This window comes from Trachurus trachurus (assembly GCF_905171665.1).
Source record: "Trachurus trachurus genome assembly, chromosome: 10".
In the NCBI taxonomy this organism is placed as follows: Eukaryota; Metazoa; Chordata; class Actinopteri; order Carangiformes; family Carangidae; genus Trachurus; species Trachurus trachurus.
In genome coordinates this window covers 20,884,682-20,907,861 of record NC_139894.1, presented here as the reverse complement: position 1 = coordinate 20,907,861, position 23,180 = coordinate 20,884,682, and the positions used below count along the sequence as shown (strand labels likewise).

Genomic DNA, 23,180 nt, shown 5'->3' with positions numbered 1-23,180 from the left:
ACACTCCCACTGTGCATTTAAACGGTGTGGGTCCCTCCTCCTTCTCCTTCTCCTTCTCCTCCTCTTTCACGGTCGCCTCTCCCTCCTGTGCTGTTAACACTATGCTGCTGCCTCACAGGTGTACTGTATACCCCACCTCATCTCACCTAGATGGATGTTTTGTGACACAAAACAAGAGATGATGGTTCACCTTTTGCATGTTTCAGCCACGTCTGACCTGTGTAAACAGTGATTTTCAGCTGCCACTCACTTCTCTCTTTGATCATTTATTTGGTGAAGGTTTGGCTCCTTGCCATGGGTTGTTTCCACATATCAATCAAATTTTATTTATGTAACACTTTTCATAAGCAGCCTAAATAAAATGTATTGAGTATTTATGCAACACTTTGTCTCTACACGTGATCTTATGTGTTTGTTTGATGTCTCAAAGTCACATGTACTGTATAGGTCTAATAGCTGAGTAGTTAGTCTGTTATGGAATGAATGAGGAACAGAGAGGGGATTAAATGAAGCTGGTCCCGGAATGATTATACAACTATGCAAATTATCTTTCTGGGTAATTTTGACCTTACTATGATAAGACAGTGGAGAGAGTGAGGGGATGACATGCAGCAAAGGGTCCCAGGCTGGATTTGAACCCATGGCTGCTGCAGTTAAGACAGGGGTAACTTTTACTGGGTGAGCCACTTGGGCACACTCTTAACATCGTTCTTTTAAGGAAGCAAACAACATTTTGGAAATGTGTAGGGGCAAATTTCCCCTCTAATTACACCCGTTCATCAACATGGTTCTCATTGTTCAGTTATTTTTTCCCCAATTAATATCCTACTATTTCCCTGTTCCGGCTCCAGAGCTGGTTGTCTGTGTCTTCTGTTGATTCTACTGTGGGTCGGGGAATCGGCTGACCCAGGTTCACCATGGCAGCCAAAATGGTGATGAAGATTGATTAGGTTATGTGGTCGGTGCTTGATTCAGAGTTATTCAGGAACTACTTGTTCTTTTTATCTGATATACAGTTCATCATCCTGATAATTACTCAAAAAACTGCATCAGGGGATTCTCTGACGAGGGAGTGGCACCCACTCAAAGTAAAAAGAGGCTTTAAAATTAATTTTAATTACTGTGTTTTCCTGTAATTACTTGTGAAAGTGTCACTGTCACAGACAAAAGTGGACTAGTTATGAATGATAGCCTGTAATAAACTACTGCTACTACTGTTACTGAGAAGGGTCTGATGTCACGTGAAGCACAGAGCATAGAGTAAATACATCGTTACTGTGTTTATATTATAGATTTTTCTATTAAAGACAGATACTGTGGAAGTTGAGTCCACTTGCATCTCTTCTGCTTGACGTCCCTCCCGATAATACCAAGTCGTTTCCTTATTACTTTTAAATCTCTCTAGAAGCAGTTGTTACTTCAGTGACCTTTGGAGTTAGCTCTGAAGGACTTTTAGATTTTTTTGATATAAATATAATCCAACCGGGAAATTGCTCTATTGAAATCCCTGACACACCTACAGTAGATGAACTGTGCCAATACTGAAATGCCCGGCCAGATTTACACACTGTATCACACTAATGGTGAACAGGGATGGCAAAATTACAGATTTGACAAATGACTAGATAAATCTTTTTTTTTTTATTATTAACTTTTTTATTTGAATTTCAAATGCAACAGATTTAATTCAATTACATTCCATTTATTATATGAACATTTTAACCCGGAATTCCGGAGGTTTTGCCCTGAATCAGATAAATCTCTCTCCCAGGCTGATAAATCTGATTGTATCTTTTTGTGTCATTCAAAAACTGTTACAGCAGTTTATTTAAGTTGTTTTTCCGCCTCTGAAGTCAAGCATATCCTACTTTTGCTTTGCAATCATGATCACTTTACCTGCCAGAGCTTGGATCTGATGCCAGGGCTGCATTTAGAGCAACAGTGAATGATAGACACTCAGTGACTTGGGCAGGTTTTTATGGATTTGTTGCATTTGCTCTTGCATTTGTGCAAGACCCACACAGAGGGAGACTTGAGTCTTGATAATGTATTTGAACTACACCTGAACTGTGTTTCCTATTTTTTTTTTTTAAAAGGAAAGACTTTGCTTAAGAGGGAGGCAGGGAATTAGAGACACTGCTCTCTGTATCTCTGTGCTACCAGCAGGCATTGAGAGGGTAAAAAGGGAGAAAGGTGGTGAGAGAGAGTGTGTTAGACAATGTGTTGGAAGGAAAATCTTTTTTTTTTAATTGACAAAGAAAGGCTCAAAACCAGAAAGTATGTAATGTTCTCTCTGATGACGTCTTGCCCACTTACTGTCCACGTCTCTGCTTGAGGAATGTGTGATCGTCTGGCCAAGTAACACGCCTCACCTCGCTGTGTCCAAAACCATATCGGCCCATATGTGATCACAATAAAGGAGAACAGGGATGGACCATTTAACAAGGTGTATACAAAGAATAATCCATATTCCTCTGCCTCGCACCTTGGAAATGCTACAAATGCTAAATATTTATCCAATATCATTATATTATTGTTTCTACGTGTGCACAGTATACAGCTTATTCCTGTGTATTATATGTGTTCACAGACTGTGTCCACAGTCTTCCGTGTCTGCAAGCTTTTTCCTCTCAGCATCTTTCTGTGTATTATGTGCAGACATGTTTTCAGGTGTGCTACGGATGTGCGTGAGTGAGAGCCAGTGACACAAGCCAAAGAACTGCATTCCTCTCCTGGCTTAAAGGATTAATAAGTTTAATTATGTGTGGGCCATGAGCAGTGAGGGTTTGCTGCAGCCTATTAAGGAATTTCAAGGAAGTTTTCATATTTAATTCATCTTCATCTTGAGCTGTTAAGCCTTTAAACTATCACTTTTGTTATTTAATTGGTTAGGTTATATTTTAACTCAATTGCTACACAGTAATTTATCCTAAGTAATTATTATTAACGACTACTGTGCTATCATTACGAGGTCGTTTCTGTGTCACATGTAATGGAAGAAACACCCAGATAAACTTATCCTGAATGTTAAAGCAGAAGTAAGCGATCGGGTCATTTTGGCTATCTTCTTGTCAGCAGCAGCCCCGCCCTCGTCATGGATCTATTGGTCCTCGTCCCTACGTCACCACATTCACGCGCATCCCTTGGCTGCACACACAGCCCTTCATGCCGTTCTCTCTCCTCATTGGATAAAGGTTGTAGGATACAAGGAAGAAGTTTTCTCCTCGGCTTACAGCAGAGCAGAGTGACTGACAGACCCGTGTTTCGAACCAAACACTCTATGTAAGTGATTGCCGTCGGAAGATATAACTATTTAAGACTTATATTAACACAAATATTCTGCTTACTTCTGCTTTAAGTGAACGTTAGCCCAGAGGAATGACAGTGGTAACAATCAACCTCTAAAACCCACCACAACAAAATGACTCATCGTGACTAGTATGGCCTAATTAAAGCAATGATTATTTTAGCAAATCAAAGAACAGGATGTCGGCAACTGCTGAATGTTTGAGGGATACGTAGCTACTAGGCCTACACGAGTGGTGTGAACTCTGAACCCGATAAAGTTTATGTAAACACTAATAACAACGATAGTAGATAGTTCGACAGCTGATAACAACAGTAGTCTTATATAGATTATGATGGCGACTCCTTAATTTTATAGAGCCCTTAAGGAAGTGTTGCAGTATGGACTATGTAATCTAGACTGTCATGTACTTTAGCCACCACCAGTAAAAACTAATCTAATCAAATCTCTTCTCTTATAGTAGCACATCCCAGACATGAATCATCTCACACACGAGAGTTTCACTGCAGGGCTGCAGACACGACCTGTGGTGAAGTGTTTTCTCTCAGGTATATTCCTTGTGTTTTCCCTTTAAGTATCGACCACCGGCAGCTCTCTGAGTGTGTGTGTGGTTTCTAAGGCCTGAGTGCATCAGCCGGATGTGGCCCTAGTGAGTTGAGCACCACCAGCTGACTGTTCAGACCATGTCGTATAGAGGGATCTCCCCTTTCACATCTGCTTCATGTTAGGGCCTGGGGGCCAGTACAGGAGGGCCAAACAATACTCTCTGCCTCTCTGTCTCTTTCTCGGTGGGGGATGGCAGGAGAGTGCCTGCAGAAACAGCACTGAGACACACAACCAGGGGCCAGAAACTAGGTTATATAAAACAGGTCACCATTTTTTACATGAATAAATCTATTGATTTTTTTTTCTGTTTTCATGTACAGAACATAAACATGAGAAGTGGGAAGGGAAAGTGACAAAGACCACACAAATAAAAATGTGTGTCTATGGTTCATTTGTTACACAAAACCAATGTAGGGTCTCCATACACTGGAACAGATGATCTAGATTATTTTATCTTTCACATCAACAGCCTTTTTCACCCACTTGTTTTTCTATTGACATTTTTTGCCTGCAGGATACAGAGGCTAGAGTGTGAAATTGTATTTACTCTATATAAATCTCAGATGTTTACATTGATATACATTTCCTCACCATTTACAGATGTGCACATTTTCTTCAGGGGCTCTTCAGCCACATGGAGGCGTTACAATTTATGGGATACAGCATTTTGTTATTACATAACATAGCACATTGATTTGATTTGTGTGTGACCTGTATCCATGTTAATGGCTGTAACACTGTAACCCTATCCCCAGCTAGTAGGCATGATTTATGCTCACTTTCACAGGGTACAGTACCTGAACACGGCCATCAGTTCTGCTCAGGGTCCAAGGTACCCCAGCCTCTCCACTTCTCTAAACTCCTTTCAGCTTGGTCGGTTCACCTCTGGGCCATGTCACCGTGAATCAGCCCCAGATGTGCTTCTTCTGGAGTCAGATAGTGTTGCGTACAACACAGAGAACCCACCCAGCAGCAAATGTCAAGAGAGCCCCCCCCAAATCCCTCACCATTTGTGTCATTGTGTGAGTAACCAGATTAAATTTGAAAAAAACAACATGTTAGTCATCGCCATGATTGGTGACGCTTAAAACACAAATGAGTTGCGAACTTACTGGAAAAGAGACATTGTATAGCTATATAACATAGGCTTCTTCAGTATCAATTTCTTGTAGATATATAATTATCATTTCTTTAGCTAGTAGAAGTTTAGCTAGTAACGTGCCAATCACAGCTGATAACACCAGAAAGTACCACATAGTTTACGTAACCGAGGTCTTTGATTTAGTTTATTGCTATGCTGGAAAATAATTAGCCTACTCTTTATTGGTTCGATATCAGTCGCCCAATCATTGACCGTACAAACTCAGAGAGGATTTTCTGGCATGTCGTCCTGACATAAAGTGCCTCTAACACTCCTACATGTATTGGATGAAAGTTCACACAATCTTTTTCAAAGCTGACCTTCACATACTGCAAATTTGATGTTTTCCTGGCATAGTATCACTGACACACATAAACCTGGATCAGAGGAGCTGAGCTTAAAAAGACAAAATCATGTTGTGTCTAGGATGCCACTAGTATCACATTGGTACTATATCATGGTGGTTTGGCCAGACTGGCAAGTCCAAGCTGTGTCATAAGGGTGTGAGGAATTAAAACGCAGACTGTGGCTGTTTTGAGGTTGTTAAGGAAGGAATTCAGCCAGACCAGTTTTTCAAAAATACATGAGATGAGTAAACGAGTGTCTCGTGTCAGATTACAGATTGGATCCTACTGCTTGTTTTGGTGCAGGTCAGTCTGGCAGGGTGGTGCTTGCCTTTGCACATCTGTGAGTGAGCTAAATGATTTGTGTGGGATCAGAGTTGGGGGTGGGGGACTCGCAGAAACCACGTCATGTCGGAGAGAGATCTGTATTATGTCATGACTGCTGGGGCACCCCACCCTTTGCTCTCTATTTCCCTGTTCCTCTGTTTCATGCCTGCCCCCCACCCCCCACCCCTCTCCCCATACACTGTTTCTCCTGCTTTTGTTTTACTGCTGTCCGTGATTCTGGTTTAGTGTTGCTGACTAACTCTACTCAGTTGCTTATGTGCCACATTGCATGTCATGACCTGAGACTAAATGTCTCCATCCGTGTTAAATAATTGTGCAAAAATTGACTGTATTCTCTCCACTTTCATCCCATCTTTTTGCTGTGTCAACCAGCTGTCTTCCCACCACTTTAATTGCTGCTCATGACTGTCCACATGCAGCCTTTGACTGACAGCCCTCTGTCTGCACTTGTCTGTCTCATTTGCAGTTCACCTTCGCTCCTGACCATCTTAAAAAACAGATGTGGATGCTTGACAGCCTGTAATCAACGAGGAGGAAATGTTTCCTTAAAAAGCTCCAACTATCTTCTGAATAAATTAAAGTTAAAGTTTAAAAGGAATGAGGAAAGGAAAGTCATGGCTTGCTTTAGTCAAAGCACCACACTCGTATGACGTATGATTCATAAACACTCCTTAAAATTAATTAATTTTAATTCCGCATCTATGTTCTGTTGTGTTTTTCTTGTAACAACCAGAAAAACAGGCACACCCTGTATTAAATTGCCCACGTGTACACACACTGACACACATGCTGCTGCTGTCTTTCTCTCACACACATACACAAATAAATGGAGCATCAGACAATAACTGCTGAGAGCTAACAAGGCTGTAAACCCTGCCAGTTTGTGGGTGAGCCGACGGGGGAGGACTCTGCTGATCCTCCCTGCTGGCTCATTGTCTGGTGGCCTGGATGTTTGCTTTTCTGTGGAGGCAGGATGCTAGCTGGGTAATAACATTCAGTTATCGTGCGCTATTGTTGACAATAATTACTGTTGACCCCCCCCCCCCTCAAAAAAAAGGGAAAAAAATCCCTCTGACAACAGTAGGACAAGACTAATTAAATATATGTACAGCAGATGACAGCAGAATTAATTTCCTGATTATCTGTGACACATTTCATTTTAGAGGAAAATAAATTACCATGACTATAATAAACCGTGCTGCATACAGGCCTCTGTCTTTGAATCTTGTCAAATATGGCCTGAGTGATTAAAAAAATACTCATGAAAGAACCCAGTGTTTACATGTTTAATGTGCACCATCTTGTGGGCAAAGACTGTAGTTACATGTTGGTGCAAGGTCCTTGTGTTTTATCACCATTATGGGCTGATATGGCGACAGAAATGTCTGGTGCCACTAGTTTTTCCCATGAAAAGAGAAATAATCAAACCCCTGTTTTATATTGTCTCTTTCCAGTCCTCAAGAGTTACCAAGGGACAGTTGAGTCTGTTTTTTGGCTGCATTTTGATAATAAAGTAAATATTATATCAATATCTGATAAGCAAGCAAGTATATAGGGTAAGGAACTGTCCCATGTAAAACAATAAAGTGGTTTGGAAAAGGCTCTTTTTTCAGATGCGCTTTATGCTAAATATAAGATGTGGCCCTTTATAACAGAATACATCTAGTGGACAGTGCGACATTGGATTAGTCTGCTTGTACACACTCCATGTGCTCACATAATGTTTTCATCAAGAAAAAAACAAAACAAGAGGAGTCATATTTGCATGTAACTATCAGATTTATTTACAGGTTTAAGTGGGAGACAACCCTCCCTTGTGCAATTACTTATTGGAATTCATCAACTTTTTCAAATAGAACAGCAGGGAGTCTTGGATTGTGATCAACACACACACACAAAAAAATCAATGCTGAAAATGACCAATGCTTTGTATTATTATTATTATTATTATTATTATTATTATTATTATTATTATTATTATTATAGCATTTTGAAAACAATATTGTGGTGATATATATATAAAAATGTGATAAACCCAAAACACTACCTACTCCTTAGTATGAACAAAGTTGAATTAAAATGGAACAATATGAAAATATTTAGGTTGAAATAACAATGATTAAAAAAATCACTTCAGGTTCAGCAATCATACTCTCAAAGTAAGATAAGAAGCTCTTCCATATAATACAAAAACAAAAGCTGAACTTAATTGGCAAGAAGGCCAAAAGCAAACACTCTTTTTAGGCACAATTCCAGTCATACCACACTATACTCTGCATGCTAACAGAGAGAAGCACTACACAGTCTCAAATCTTATTTAAAGATAAAAAATATATAATACAAATGAGGCAACTGAGCATTATGAATTGAAATAGCTAGTCAGTTTTAGTATAAGAGGCAATGCTAAGTGATTATGACTTAAGCAAGGGACTGACTGAGATATTTCAATGACTTCAATCTCATGCCACCGACAACAATGGAACGAGGACAGCAAGGCAATGCATGCCAATGCACACATAACGTGACAGAACAAAAAATAATACAAAGCAGTATGATCTTAGGGGATGAGAAATGAAGGTACTTCATTTGGTGTTTTATTTGGACCAATAAGTTGGAAGAGATAAGTTGGGGCTGGTGTGAACTAACAGACGACAGCTGTCCATTTTAGGTCAACTGGGAGGAGTAACAGGCAATGTCCCAGGGGCTGGTGAGCTAATACTAAAGGTGGTCCTCATTCCTCACAGCCTCCGTGAATTCAGGGAGGCAGAGGGGACAGAGGAAAGCAGAAAAGCAAACGGGGGACCAAATGGACAAACAAATGGCTACAGATGTGGTTCAGAGTTTTAACAACAGAGCTGGTCTGGTGTCAGAAGCCAGAGGGTGTTAAAACATTCATATCCCGAGGTTTAAGTTTGTGTGGCCGTGGGGGCGCCGGCTTGGCCTCAATGCCCGAGATTTCAATCTTGGGGGGCAAGAAGTTGGCAGGGTTCTCCACCTTGAGGTTGACCTGGGTGTTAGTGCCATCCATGGTAGAGGACTTCTGCAGGCCAAAGTAGGACTGTAGCGAAAAGCCTGCAGGAGAAAAGAGGAGGTGGTAGATTATGTCACTAATAACCAAATGGTTGTCATGATCTGCAATGGTGACTGCTACTGTTAAGTCTTGCTTCTTCTGATATCCAGTTGTGTAACTTCTCATCTTGCAGCAGTAATGTATAGGTGTAAACCAGGACACTATGACATAAGCAATGGGTGTGGTTTAAGATGCAAAAAGGAAAACTGCCCCCGGCAGACAACAATAAATGACTTAATAATGTTTGTCAAATGTTATGGTGAGGTTTGGAGGGTATCTTCACTTCCAAGAGTTGTTGGATGGTTGGCAACCTTTCTATCTACAGATTATAGCTTCAGCATAACCCCACTAATACCATATTAAGTTGTAAACAAGGTTAGGCTGTGGCAGTAGAACCAGGAACTAAACTGCAAGAAAAAACAAAAAACTGGGGCATTTGTCATACTGTAAGTTTCATCATTACCCTATCTTCCAAGCATTGATAATGTCAAGAAAATAATGCTATTCAACTGACAACTACACACAGGATCTCTCACCTGTGCTGGTTTCAGAGCCTGGGTCAGTGGGGGACTTCTGTACCACAGAGCGAGTTCCAAAGAAGTTCCACCTCTCACCTCCTGCTCCTCCTCCTTCATTTCCTCCCATGTCGATTGGACTATGTTCTGGGGTGGCAAGAAAAGGCGCAGGGCTCAGCTGGAACCAGCTCCTACACTCCCGCCAAGCAATGGGCACACAAGACCATGTGAGAGGACAAGCCACAATGCACCTCATCGAGCATGTTGGGCTTTTACCAAATAATACAAGCTTATAATTGTATCAGCATACCTGCGATTAACAGCTGGTGATGAGTGGGGACTAACGCAGGGGGTGACGTTGGGGGTGACGGAGGGGGTGACAGAAGGGGTGCCAGTTGGGGTGGATTGTGCTGATGTTGTAAGCCTGTCCTCCTTGAAGTCCCCGCTTGGCATTCTCAACTTCTGCACGGACAGAAACATAAAATAAAGTTTTAATATTCAAAGCGCAGTTTCTGACTTTGCGTACCCTTCAAAACAAGCAAAGCTGTAACACAAAGTTTTACCCCCATGACCAGGTTAGACTATCAATGCAGTATTGATTATATTTAAAGAGCAAACAGTCCTTGAATACACAATGCAAAAGGTCAGCAGTGTTTTTCTGGACCTGCAAATCAAAAATGATAACAAAGTGCGTCACAGGTCCTCAGAGCCTATGACAGATCCCAATGTGGTGTGGGTGGAGGTGGGGAGAGAGGAGAAAGACACAGACAGAGAAGAATGCAATGTTTACTGCATTACAGTGATCTGACAATGATCCACATTATTAACCATCAAAATAACCTTTCTTGAGCTGAGCCTGATAAGTTACACATTTTAAAGGCCAATATTGCAATGGATATTAACTGCTGAAAACTGGTGGGTTTACCTGCAAAACCTCTAGTCCAATTGAGAATAACCCGATTTGGCTTTCCTCTTTTTGCCTATTAGAATGTGCAATAGACACACTCACATCCTGATGACTGTAACAAGCTAACTGCACACAATCATACTTGCCTTGGCTTTTTGATTTAGGCTACATCAGTAATGATCACTAGAACAAAGTTTTCAGTTGCTCAGTCTCCATTTATGTTGGCCTTATTCCCATCCCTATGTTGAAATGTGCACCCAAACTCATGTAAATCCCATACATGTCACGCAGCATCCTGCTCAGGGCAATGACCACCTTACAAATGAATAACATGGAGGACCCCCATAGCCTTTATAACGTTCTGTGTATTCTTTGGGTCGTATTCTCTTAAGATTTCATCACTGCTCCAGCCCTTAACTCCACCTCAGTACTTCAAATCGGGACTCTACAACATAAAATAAGGTCAACTAATTTGTGTGATGTAGCAGAAAGAGCAAAGGAGACAAATGGGCCATATAAAATAAGACATGTGCCTGGTAAGACAGTATGCTTCTCATGTCAGCAAAGGATCTTATCATGTGTCTATCAGATAAGTACTAGCCTAATGTTTTTATAACAACTACACAAGGCAACGAGTGGCCTGTGTGGATTGTTTACATTACTTGACTGTGAAAGGGAAAGTACAACTAGCCTTGCTTTCTGCAGCTCATTTATTATCATGTTGGGCGGTGAGTTGGAGGCAGAACCTGGGGGCTAGTGATTATCGTGCAGTACCATCGGTACTGTAACATGACAGGATTAAACAGAAATACATAATAAAACGCAAAACAGTCGGGTGGATTTGCTTCCTTTTATCTCCAGTTCACATAGCGGTGGCTAGCGGATGTTAAGCTAACGGAGGCTACACTGCCACGAACCTATCAAGCTGCATAGCAAGCCAGCGTTATCTAGCCAGCTAACTTAACGTTATTTACACCATCCTGTTTACTTCTGGCTCAGTTATGAGCTCCACACCAATCTACCCAAAGCTGCGGTAAGCTGATAAGAGGCAGTAATACCAAAAATTGGTTTGTTCACTAACGGTTAGCTCGACAGCTACTTTTATTGGATAGGCCAACGTTAACGTACAGCGTTGCTTTGCTAACGGCCTGCTCTCCGGCCGGAATTAGAACATAGTACCAGCTAAATACAACCACTTTCTCGACATACCTTTTTATGATTAGTTTTCTTTTACGCTCCAGTCCGACATATTCCTTCATTTTGCCCATAATTAGCAGTTTTTACGAGTTGAAGGGACGATTATTTCCAGAAAACACAGACAGTACAGTCTGTACACAGAGATCGGTCGGCCTCCGGAACGTCTCGGACTTGTTAGGAGCTCTGTGATTGGTCCATTTGGGAAAACAAGGGGGCTCGATTCATTTAAGGGCGTTGCCTGGCAACACCGCCTGTGCAGGCCTGTGCAGGCAGCACAGAGCACATTACGTAATCTGTTTACCAAGATGTTGATGCATGTTTGGCCTATCCAACGGGCTATAACAATATGGTGCTGGCCTATAATTTCCCATAGTAATATATGCTCATTTTTAGGAGTAACTCAAGAATAGTATTTATTTTACTAGGACTTTAACCCCCACAGTGTTTGCTTGTGATGTTCCTAGTGGTTGTACTTGACATGTCATTCGACCACAGATGAAAGGGGTGGGTGGGCGCAGCAGGTGACACTCACGTGGTAGTAGCTACTTGGCGTGTGTGTTCTTACCAGGATACTCAATACCCAAATGAGTCATTAATCTTATGTGTAATAATGTATTATACTGTGTGTTCAATGTTGTAGGTGTTACATCCACTATTTTAGGTGTTTTTATTTATTTATACTTGCACATTATTCTTACACTTGGTCAACCTTTAACACAACATTTGGTTACGAAAGATAATCATTTTCTCAGTCTTTGAAAAATGTTTCTGTACTGCCTTAAGAAAATGAAACATATTTTCAGAAGTTGTCTGACATTTCCAAACTGAATTATTCGAACCCACTGAAATCTAATAAACTCAATCCTGCTTAAAGTTCACAAAAACACTTGAACTTGCTTACTCCTGACCTTTTTATTATGGCATTTTAGGCTAGAGACACCTCGCCAGACATAGCCTACCAGACCTGCAACGTTTAGGTCTAGACTTTATACCAGTAATACAGTATGAGTGTGGTTGTGTGTTATTTTCTCCTTGTGTGGTGTTGCCCTTTGACACACAAGTCACACATTAACATGTGAAGATAACTATTTCACTTAGGCTATTTGAGGACAGGCACAAACTTTTCTCTTCTCCCACATAGATAGAGCTTCTTCCTCTCTTTCTTTGATACTCACTGGCAGTGTGCCTTCTCCCAGTCGGTGAAAGTGTGTCTCCTCGGTGGAGAGGCCCTTGTGGGGAGAGTACCCAGCATCTGTCAGCCCCGCCTGGTGCTCAAACTTCTGAAGGTTCTCCTGTGTTTGCTCTATAAGTAAAAATGGGCAGAGAGTCAATATGAGCCAGTGTTTTTAACTGACTGAATGTTTAATTTATGAAAATGAATCCATGTCAGTGTTCTTCAATTAATGTATGTGGATTTGTTGACTTACTGATCATAAGTGAGCTCATTAAAGATGTGGCTTTTGCTTTCACCACAGGCACTGCTGCCTTGGCTGGGACTGCTGGCTCATAACTCAGAAACTTCCCACTACTTTCTCTTTCCTAGTCACACAAAATCACACTGTTAAGATAACTTAAGTTACAGAACAGATACCGTATGTGAGCAAATCAAATGTGTACTGGCATGCACCCTAACCGCCAGAAACACAAGTTACACATCAGCCAGAGCAGACAACATTTTGTTAAGGTAACCAGTTACGTAATATCTTCAAAAACAGTTTGGGTCAGGCAGTATTCATGCAGGCAGACAGGGAAGCACCTCTGCATTGTTCCTGAACTTGTGCTGTGGGATGACAGGGTCTTTCCACATGATGTTGACAGATAGGTCTGGGGGAGGTGAATGCATAGGGGAATCCATGTGCTCATCATAGCTGATATTATGCCGAGTCATTCCAATAGGACACGATAAGGCACCGAAGAGTCCGGATGACATGCCTGACTCCAGTGCTATATGGAAACAAACAGATATATTAGAGTTGTGTTCCATTTTGCATCGGAAAACTATTAATTCTCTTTTCTTTCTATTTCAACACAAGCCCAACAATCAACTTCACAAGGCAAGGCAAAGGCAAGGCATCTTTATTTATATAGTGCATTTCATACCAAGGCAACTCAATGTGCATTACATAAAGACAAAACATTTAACAAGTTAGAAAATGTCTGTTAATTAGCCAAATCTATATTCCTGCGTTACCTGGAATGTCTCCCCGTCTTGAGGCCATTTTGCCACCAGATCAGAGAGGATGACCACAGGACAGTGTGTGCAGGTCAGCTGTGCTTGCTTAAGTTTGGACTCCAAACCTGAACACTTGACCACATGACATCACACAGTTATACAGGGTCATTAGCCAGAGAGAGGGGTCTGCTCCCATGGTTGCAAAATGTGTAGAGCAAGAACAACACGTCCACGCCCTCAACACAGCCTTGCATAAGACATGATGATTAAATGTATGTGTGCATGTTTTTACTTTCCAAGTAATGGTTAAACCAGAGAATAAACACATCAGAGACCTGTATTTACTGTGCACAGAGCATGGTGTTCTGTTTCCCACCTGCTGCAAATAGAACCAGAGAGTCTGGTTACAGCAGTGTCATTAATATCAGTGGACGTCGTGTGACCTTTTAAAAGCAGACTCGTCTTCATGAGGAAATGAAACTTTTGGAATGAAGGAAATATGTCCACTGTTTGCTTGATAGACTGAAACCTGCTCTGCGATGAATTCCTTATGGTGTAAAATGCAAAAAAGTCCTCTTCACCTGTTTCGATGAACCTGCCTACCTCTGCTATGAGAACTCCTTATCAGCCGTGTCTGAGCTCACACTGCAGTCCACCTGCAGCCCAGTCCGTCTAAATCATGAGTGATCTGCTAAATCTTAAATTCTCCCTCAATTCAGACAGATTAGATTAGCTGTGTGGTCTTTCCTGGCCTGGTCTTGTCTACTTTGCAGACAGTTCTCTGCCGTTCACGTCAGCACTGAGGAGAAGCCAGATACAGTGACTTGCAAAAAATAGAAACCAGAGTCACGTCACAGACTTATGGAAATATCATCTGAAAGAAACTGTTAACTGTGATCATCATAACAAGAGCAACCATGGTGTGCTGATTTTCCCCCACAGGCTACCTAGCCAACTGTAATGTTAAAAGGGAGGGTTTTAACCATTCACGTGGTAATCTCTGCCTATGTTTATTTTAACATTTCTGAGTCATTTGCAATGTTCACATGAAGGATAACAGCTTGGCATACATGCAGTAACACTCACCTCAGCCTGTCAGGATTCCCTCTCCTCTCCGGTTGAGATTATTCCACAGCTGCGGTGGTTTCTCTGTCAAAGCTGCGCCGATTTGACGGACTGCACGAACAAATGCTGTATGTTTGCTCAGCGGTCGGTTCAGCCATGACTTTTGGACATGGAGAGTAAACAAAGAGGAGCTGTGGTGGCGGCCACACAGCGCCGGTGAACGCACCCGGCAACGCACCCGGCGGAAGTGCTGATCTGAAACTTAAAACCCTGCAGCGTGTTTGGGAATAACAAGTGGTGCAAGACAATAAGTCTCAGCCTTCGATACACCCTCGAACAATCCCACCAAATACAACACTAAATTCAAATGATATGCAAATGTGCAGAAATAGCTTGAAATTAAAATAGCCTACTTAGGAGGGTTTAGGGTTAGCTTTAAAACTTTATATCCAGACAGTTACATAATGAACCCTCAGTTCCTTTTTCGAGACAATAAACTGGTTTCCATTGGTTAAAGGTGGGGAGTACAAAGTTTATGAGTAAAACATTATTGTGCATATAGGCCTATAATTATTCATTTTAGGGTAACCCCCCCCCCCCCAAAAAAACAAAACAAAACAAAAACAAAAACAAATAAATGCCTGTAAGTGTGTGTGTGTGTGTGTAATACTGTAGGTTTTGACCTAAAATCCCAGTCTGACTGCAGCCTTTGTGTCCCCTAATATCTGCTGCATACTGCTACTAGTGAGACCCTTTAATTGTCTCTCTTGCAAAAGAGAACCAACAACACCGTCATAGTCACATTGTGACACATAGTCACATTACTGTAATCATAGACAAAAAAGCAAATAGCCTAGAATACAAATAACAATTGAATTTTCAAGATTAGTTAAAAGAATTTACAAGATTAGTCTAAAAATAAAACATATGCACTCAAATAAAACATTTGTACTCCTGAAGCCTGGGTGTAATGGAATTTATCATGGACTTGAATACATTCAGAGATAAGAGTTTGAGCTCAGACTGCAAAATGTTCCACGTACTTAGAAAATCCAAAAGCTTTCTTCTCCATTTCTGTTCTGACCTTAGGAACGGTAAAATGACAAAAGTATTTATGTCTGTTCTGTCAGTTACTCTGCCAGCATTAACCAGATTAACTACGTTAGAGGTAGACAACAAAGATTTTATTGCTTTCCGAAATTTCTTTGGAAAGCATGATATATGCTCTAATGATTAGAGCATCATGCTTTGCAGCCTGAGAATGCAGGATATGTGAGTTGAAGCACTGTACCTATGCATTGACAGCTGTTAACCACAAGATAGCACTGTTGATAAAGAACCAAAACCAGACTTGGAACAAAATACAATCAATTGATTCTTCAAAGATTTCCTTTATTATATTAAAAACACACTCATACACACACACAGACACACACAGACACACACACACACACACACACACACACACACACACACACACACACACACACACACACACACACACACACACACACACAAAATGCCAAAACTGAGATAAAACTTGGTTTACAGCACAGATAAAGAAATAAGCTAAAACGGAGATATACTGTGCCCATCAGTAAAAGATAAATAGAGAATAGTTTCGTTCATTTCACATCGTCAGTCGTTGAAGGTGCCTTTGCTGGCGGTCATAGGTCATATGAGGCTCCGGAGAGATTCAGATGCAAGATTCTTCGCCTTTCTAGAAATGACAATAAAACCATAAGGGTTAACATGAGACTCTAAACAAGTTTTCCCATTAGTGTTATTTCTAGAGTGTCAAACATATTCTAAAGTTCAGGCTTGAGTCTAACCAGGTATAATATACTTACAGGAGCCTTTCCATCAGCTTTTTCACTCTTGCGTTGTTTGGGTCCAGGCGAAAGCGACCAATGTCGGTGGTGACACTGTTGAAATTAATAATATAAGTTACAGTTTTTCTCAGTTGCTTTGGTGCTTTTCTCACATCACTACTAACATTTGCACAACAGTGCATTTCTCAAAACAATTAGTGTAAACTGCAAAACCTAGTGGATAACTTGCAAAAGTGCATCACTTGCTCAAAATGGGTAGGGTAACCCTCAAAAGCAAGTATTCATGTCAATGAAATTGTCAGTGTCATCAAGTCCTGGCACCATCGTTTATGAACAAGATAGTCAAATGGCTTTGTCCTGTTTTCATTATGATTCTCTCAAGTGTTTTCCAATACAAAAAAGTCAGATCTTGGTGACGCAACCTGAAAATGCTCAAGACAACACTAGTTGTATGTGAAAACTACAGTAAAGTTACACATTACTGTATTTAGTGGAGTAACTGATACTGAATACATGTTTCACATTTTTACTTTGTAATTCTAATTTGTTCACAGCATTGTGCAAAAGAAAAATACACTACAGTCATGTATTTACAACAAACATAAGAAACACCCTTTGGGTAGAGCTGAGTACAACTGTAAACAATATTGCAGTATTGTAACTGAACATAGTACTGTAAATCATTCCTGCACATCCAGATGTTCCTGTCTGTCTGGCCACATGTTTTCATCTACATCACTCTTGTAACAATTGAAACGGATTCAATATTCCCAAAGATATTGTCATCCTCCCTTTGTATCTCCCTCAACCTTATGACATTGTTTGCAATCACTATTGCACAAATGGCTTCCTCTTGTTGCAGAGTAAAAAGGGGGCCTCTTCCTCTTCCACCTCTGTGAGGTTGTCTTAACATTACAGTAATGTACATTACATATACTGCATCAACCCATATTACTGTAGTGTACAATACTGTAAAAGTGCTTCCTACTTGTAAAATGCTGTAGTACGGTACCCTACTGTAAATATGGCAAATCTGTACTGTAAGTAGGTTGCTGTAATACACTACAAAACTGTAAATCTGTACTGTAGTAAAGCTGTAAGTCTACTGTAAATGTAAAATGTAAAAAGTTCTTGTCCCACTGTAATCTTACGTAATCTTTGACACAATGACAGTATGCAGTGCAGATTGTTTAGTGCTGAATGGGCTTTATGCACAGCTCCACTACTTCCTGAAATAAGCCAGCTCCTTTATTTCCTGTCTTACATTATTGGACCAACTGATTGATCCAGCCCATTACTGTCCAATACTATACATACATGTTCTCCCTGAAATGTTTGAATACAGTGGTTCTCCCAACATTTATTTTCTCTTAGTCTTTTGTTTATTTTGTTTCTGGTTTCTGTAGCACTTTGAGATTACTTATGAAAAGTGCTTTACAAATAAAATGTATTATTATTATAATATTTTAAATTAGTTTGACAGATTTTGACAACTAGTTCAACAATTTTGTATGTAATGACTCAAGCAATGAAATGAGGACTATTAGTTTGATAGGGAATGACTATTCAGCATTAGTTCATTTTGACTGACATGACATAAGCAAATGATAATGTTATAAAACAGCAGATAATTGTATGAAAGTAACTGATACATGTCCAAAAGCATAATTTGTTCAGAGGAATGTGAAACTGCTACTATGATGTGCACAAATGACTAAATGTTGTGGAGGTTGAGGTTCTGATCTGAGAAAAGGACCAAAGTAACTGAGAAAAACTGTAAAGTAAAACCATAAACAGACACATGAATTATGCAGTTAGACCAATGATGTAGGTATTTTTCAGTGGTATTTTTCAGGTACTTCTAAATAGAATAAAGTCTCTTACACAATTTCCACTTTGTTGCAAAAGGCATTTGGTGTGTAGATCTGGATGTCCTTCACACCAGACCTGGGAGGGGCCGTCCTGACACGCTGACACAGACACCGCTGTCCGGAGTCAGGGCGAGGACGTACAGAGAAGAACAGCTGTGGCTCAGGAGGTAGAGTGGGTTGTCCACTAAACGGAAGGGCGGTGGTTTGATTCCCAGCTCCTCCAGTGCGCATGTCGAAGTGTCCTTGGGCAAGACACTGAACCCAAACTTGCCCTGTGTGAATGTGTGAATGATCAGCTCCCAAAAAAGCCTATCTGCGAACAATGCTGTATGAATGTGTGTGTGAAAGGGTGAATGCAACAGAAAAACAGTGTGAAGTGCTTTGAGTGGTCCAAGGGATTAGAAAAAGTCCATTTACCAACAGAAGAGAAACATTTCATTAAACTATACTGTGTTAGATTTATTAGAAAATATTAATTATAGGTTTGCCGCAACACAACAAATCTCACATTTGCCATATCAGGGTCCAAAATGATGTAAAGTGTGATAAAAAAAAAAAGAAAGAAGAAAACTTACGTTGAGCCTCAGTGATGCAGACCACAACAGCCAGGAGCAGAAACACTTTCATGATGCTGGACATTGTTGGTTTCCTCTTTGATCGAGATAACGCGATAAAAGTCTTATTTTTTGCGTTGAAGATGAGACAAAGTGCTGCTGACAGAAGCTCTGTGAGGGGTTAGGTAAAGATTTCTCTTTTATACTCTTCAGTGAATACCTCATGCTTTAAGCGGAAAGTGGAACTACTAAAAAAAAAAAACCACCGCACACACATACACACACACACAAAAGAAGAACACTCACCATTTTCGTTTCCATCTGGTTTTATTAATAATAATTTGACCACAGATAAAGTTAATATCATGTATAATAATATATACATTATGTAAACCTGCATGTACAGTTTTTTTTTGTTTTGTTTTACATCACATGTGTAGGCTACTTACACTGTTTGTGTAAATAGTGGTGTGACTTATGATCAATCTTCTTGGACATTTGTACATTTTGTTTATGTAAACACCATGAAGAGCAAAGAGCAAAACAGCTGGGTACTTTCAATATAAGAATAACACTTAATTTCAGTAATCGTAAGTAATTTTGTACATAGCAAAACAAACTTTGCAAGATGCTCTGTTGTATTGTGTGTGCATCTGAGGTTAACACCTTCTAGTGCGTAGAGCATGAAATCAAATGTGTGAGTGCTTGGAAGGAAAATGAAGACATGACTGTAGATGTGCATGAGTGAGGAAGGCTGTGTAGACAGTCACGGTGTAACACCCATAAATATGAAGACTAGATGACTCACCCGCCACACGGTGGCCATCTTGGAACGGGCAACTCGCAATTTTTTATGAACCTTTATGCAGTTGTGATGCAGCATACTTAAAATCACGGATAATTTTAATCATCTAGGGCCTACTTTTTTAAAAGTAACATTATGCAAAATGTATTTTTCACAGAGTTATGAATAGTTTTTTTAGTGAAGATGACTGGATCACCTATCTACTGCAACTGCAGCCAGAGTCAGAGCAAGTTGCCGTTCCACCCCCTTGGTAACACCCATTAGCTTTTTATTAGCTAAGAACAACCAACAACAACCTACAGTTGACTTCATGTACCCAGCATTGCCCACACCCCCTGATGTAGCAGTAGCAGTAGCAGTAGCAGTAAGCATAGAAACTGCCAACACAATCTACATCCCCCTTCTTAAGTTATATGTCAATGAAGCATGTAGAAAATAGCACAGACTTCCATGTAAAAAAAACTCCAAGCATCTGTAGAATGAACATGGGTTATGCATGTGCAAATGCAGAACATGCAACATACAGTATATTTGTTGTCCTCCCCCTGTTTTGTTTTTTGTTTTTTTTAGAAAGAGTGTCCAACAGTCCACACAGCCAGAACAGGCTGCAACATGAGGGAGGGGGGGTCAAATGTCAGTGTGCCTGCACATCACAGAGCTGGTCTTTGACACCATCCATGGCCTTTCCCATCCGGGTGTGAAGGCTACTGCCAAGCTGGTAGGGGCCAAGTTTGTTTGGCCGGGCCTTAAGAGGGACGTTAGGGCCTGGGCAGGTGCTTGTGTGGCATGTCAATGGTGCAGCGTCACACCACGGCCCCTTTGGCACCCTAGTGCCTGAGAAGCGTTTTGATCACGTCATTGTGGACCTGGTGCGCCCCCTGCCTCTTTCCTATGGGTTCACTCACCTCCTACAGGACCACCAGGTGGCCAGAAGCTATTCCCCTGTCCTCAACTATGTCAGTAGAGGTGCAGAGCATTCATCACCTCCTGGGTGGCCCGCTACTTCCATAGACTGTAAAAAGAATGGATGTAGCACCCGTGACGTCACCCATTGGTTTTGGGGAGTCGTTTTTGTGACTCAAATATGGCGGCCTGAACAGCGCCATGTTGGATTGGCCGGCCGAGAACCCGCCCACTGGCCTCGAAGCAGCCTGTCTCCGGACCGTTCCGGACCTGTCACTCAGCGTTTCCGCGCCCTAATTGGCCAGAATTTTAACCTAATAACAGTAAAACAGTAGAGTTAAAAAAAAATGCACCCCCCTCAGAGTGTGTGCGGGGTAGAAACTATCGATTGAGACCAAAAAACGTGCTGACACCAGGCTTTGATCATATTTATTGAGGATGTAAAGTCGGCGATTTTAACATGGGGGTCTATGGAGAATGCTGCTTTCTGACACCAGCCCCCAGAGGAAGCCGGGGGGATTGCAGTTTTTTGAACGCGGAAGTGAGCTTCACTTCTCAGACCGACAACTGCCCCCCTTGGTTACTTCCAACAGGGGCCCACAATTCACGTCAGAGCTCTGGACTGCAGTTGCTGAGCATCTGGGGCTGAAGCTCCACTGCACTATGGCGTACCTACAACCCGCAGGACAACGGACTGTGTGAAAAGTTTAATCGTGCCATGAAGTCCTCCCTACGCGCCAGTCTGACGGGCAGCGACTGGGTTGACTGCCTTCCATGGGTCCAAAGACCTACTGTCAGCAAGGTACGTCTTCATCCGCCATGACCAGGGTGCGATTTGTGAAAAAAACAGAGGGGGGGATACTTTGCGCCGGGGGGGGGGGGCAACTACCGTTCTTAACACTCTGGTCTCCTAATCAGTGGACCGGTCTGGCTCCAAGTTTGAGCAAATAATTAAAAAAAAAAAACTTGTAGTTGTATTCATAGAGACGTAACAGGTGTGGCACGACAAGCTGTGATCAGCTGTGGTCAGTCTACAGTATAGGTCATTTCAATTTGCGCATCTGTGTTTTTTTCCTTTTTATTTTGTTTTATAACATTTATATGCGCATCGAGAGTGAGTGAGTGAGTGAGCGAGCGTGAGACAGAAACAGCGGGTGCACCAGATGATTGCCAACCGGCAAAAACTGAAATGAGACGGTTAAAGAGAAGAAAAACACAGTATATGTCCAAGAGACTTTGTCCCGAGGAAGGATCGGATGGGCTCAGGTTTAGTGATGAGGAAACTGTCACTGCAGCTGCGCATCTGTCAGCAGCTGCTCCAAACAGACGTCACTAACTTTATTTTGAAGGGACAGATTAGATGTTGATTTTGTTAACAGTGACTTTGTTGCACCCAAACATTAAGCATATATAGAACAGACCCGGCTTGAGACCGGCTTTTATTTGCTCAAACCTGGAGACAGACCGGCATCTCGAGACTCGCCTTTTTTTCTTTTTTTTTTTAATAGAATTTACAGTAGCCTGGGCTGCATGACGGTCTGGGAGACGCTGTGCGCTACTGTAGGGGGGATGAGAAGGCTCGCGGTTCAAATGATGTAGACTTGATCTAAAGTAGGCTCTGTCTGACCAGAGGGGGGGACAACACGTATCCCCACCGGGGATAATAATAAATGACCAGAGGGGGGGACATCGAAAACAGAGGGGGGGAAAATCCCCACCATCCCCCCCGGCAAATTGCACCCTGGCCATGACAGTCATCGGACCCCGCTTCAGCCCCCCTACGATGGGCCCTTCCGTGTCTTGGAGTGGGGGTCTAATAACTTTGTGGTGAACATGGGGGGCAAACCAGAATACATCGCAATAGACTCTCTTAAGCCTGCTCATTTGGACGTGGAAGCCTGTGGAGTTGGCCAGGCCCCCGGCACTGCCCCTGACCCTCCCCTTTCCCTTAACCCCCTCTTGCTAAGTGCAGCTGTTTTGGCCGCTGGATATGTCACAACACAACAAATGTGACTGCCTTACAATGTGAGTCATGAATCTGGTGTTTCTTTGGTTGACTTACAGTATCAATGAAGTTCAGAAATCACATGATGGTTGGTACAGAACAGCTCTCATACCATTTCACTCTGACAGCCAGGCTGCACTTAGCAGCCTTAAATTTTTTATACTGTCCATCCCCTCAGTTAATATTTCAGCTTGTTCTATCATTCACTCACTGGCATAGGAACAAAAAGAGAGATGACTGTAGTCCATTGCCTACATGCCACTAATGTGGTTCTTTTGAACTATTTGCGTTTCCTTTTGTGTATCTCTACACCAAAAGCGAAAAAACCACAAAGTTAACCAGTAGGCAACAGGAACTAATAACGTCAGCATCAGCAACATCAATGTCTCTTCCTCTGCACACACAGTGCACTGTTTAGTTACACTTCTCATTTCATTTGAATAGTCAATTTTACAATCAGCCAAAAAGCTGTGATGAAATAAAAAGTGAATGGTAGAGGCAAAAATCCCCCTTTCATCTTCCTCATCTTCATTCTCT

At 41.5% G+C, this 23,180-nt stretch overlaps 1 protein-coding gene across 2 annotated transcripts; it reads right to left on the bottom strand.

Annotated features, from left to right (window-relative positions):
- Positions 1 to 7,506: 7,506 nt before the first annotated feature.
- On the bottom strand, positions 7,507 to 14,942 carry LOC310992177 (putative monooxygenase p33MONOX). Of its 2 annotated transcripts, none has more exons than XM_083980189.1 (8): positions 14,695 to 14,942; positions 13,627 to 13,740; positions 13,192 to 13,379; positions 12,863 to 12,974; positions 12,611 to 12,738; positions 9,642 to 9,793; positions 9,353 to 9,522; positions 7,507 to 8,818 (listed from the first exon to the last, which is right to left on the bottom strand). In XM_083980189.1, exons 2-8 carry the CDS (start codon positions 13,652 to 13,654, stop codon positions 8,613 to 8,615), a joined length of 984 nt encoding a protein of 327 aa, XP_083836315.1. In that variant the 5' UTR covers positions 13,655 to 13,740; positions 14,695 to 14,942; the 3' UTR covers positions 7,507 to 8,612. The 2 variants fall into 2 exon arrangements, with proteins under 2 accessions (XP_083836315.1, XP_083836316.1); XM_083980190.1 differs by having other exon boundaries at positions 13,627 to 13,733; positions 14,695 to 14,940.
- Between the last annotated feature and the right edge of the window lie 8,238 nt (positions 14,943 to 23,180).

What these genes read in the sequence shown, in the direction of transcription:
- LOC310992177 (XM_083980189.1), bottom strand. Translation starts at nt 13,654, where the DNA reads ATGGCCTCAAGACGGGGAGACATTCCAG. An exon ending in AAGACGGGGAGACATTCCAG is followed by an intron (nt 13,380 to 13,626) that starts GTAACGCAGGAA and finishes GTTTCCATATAG; the next exon opens with CACTGGAGTCAGGCATGTCA. An exon ending in AGTTCAGGAACAATGCAGAG is followed by an intron (nt 12,975 to 13,191) that starts GTGCTTCCCTGT and finishes TTGTGTGACTAG; the next exon opens with GAAAGAGAAAGTAGTGGGAA.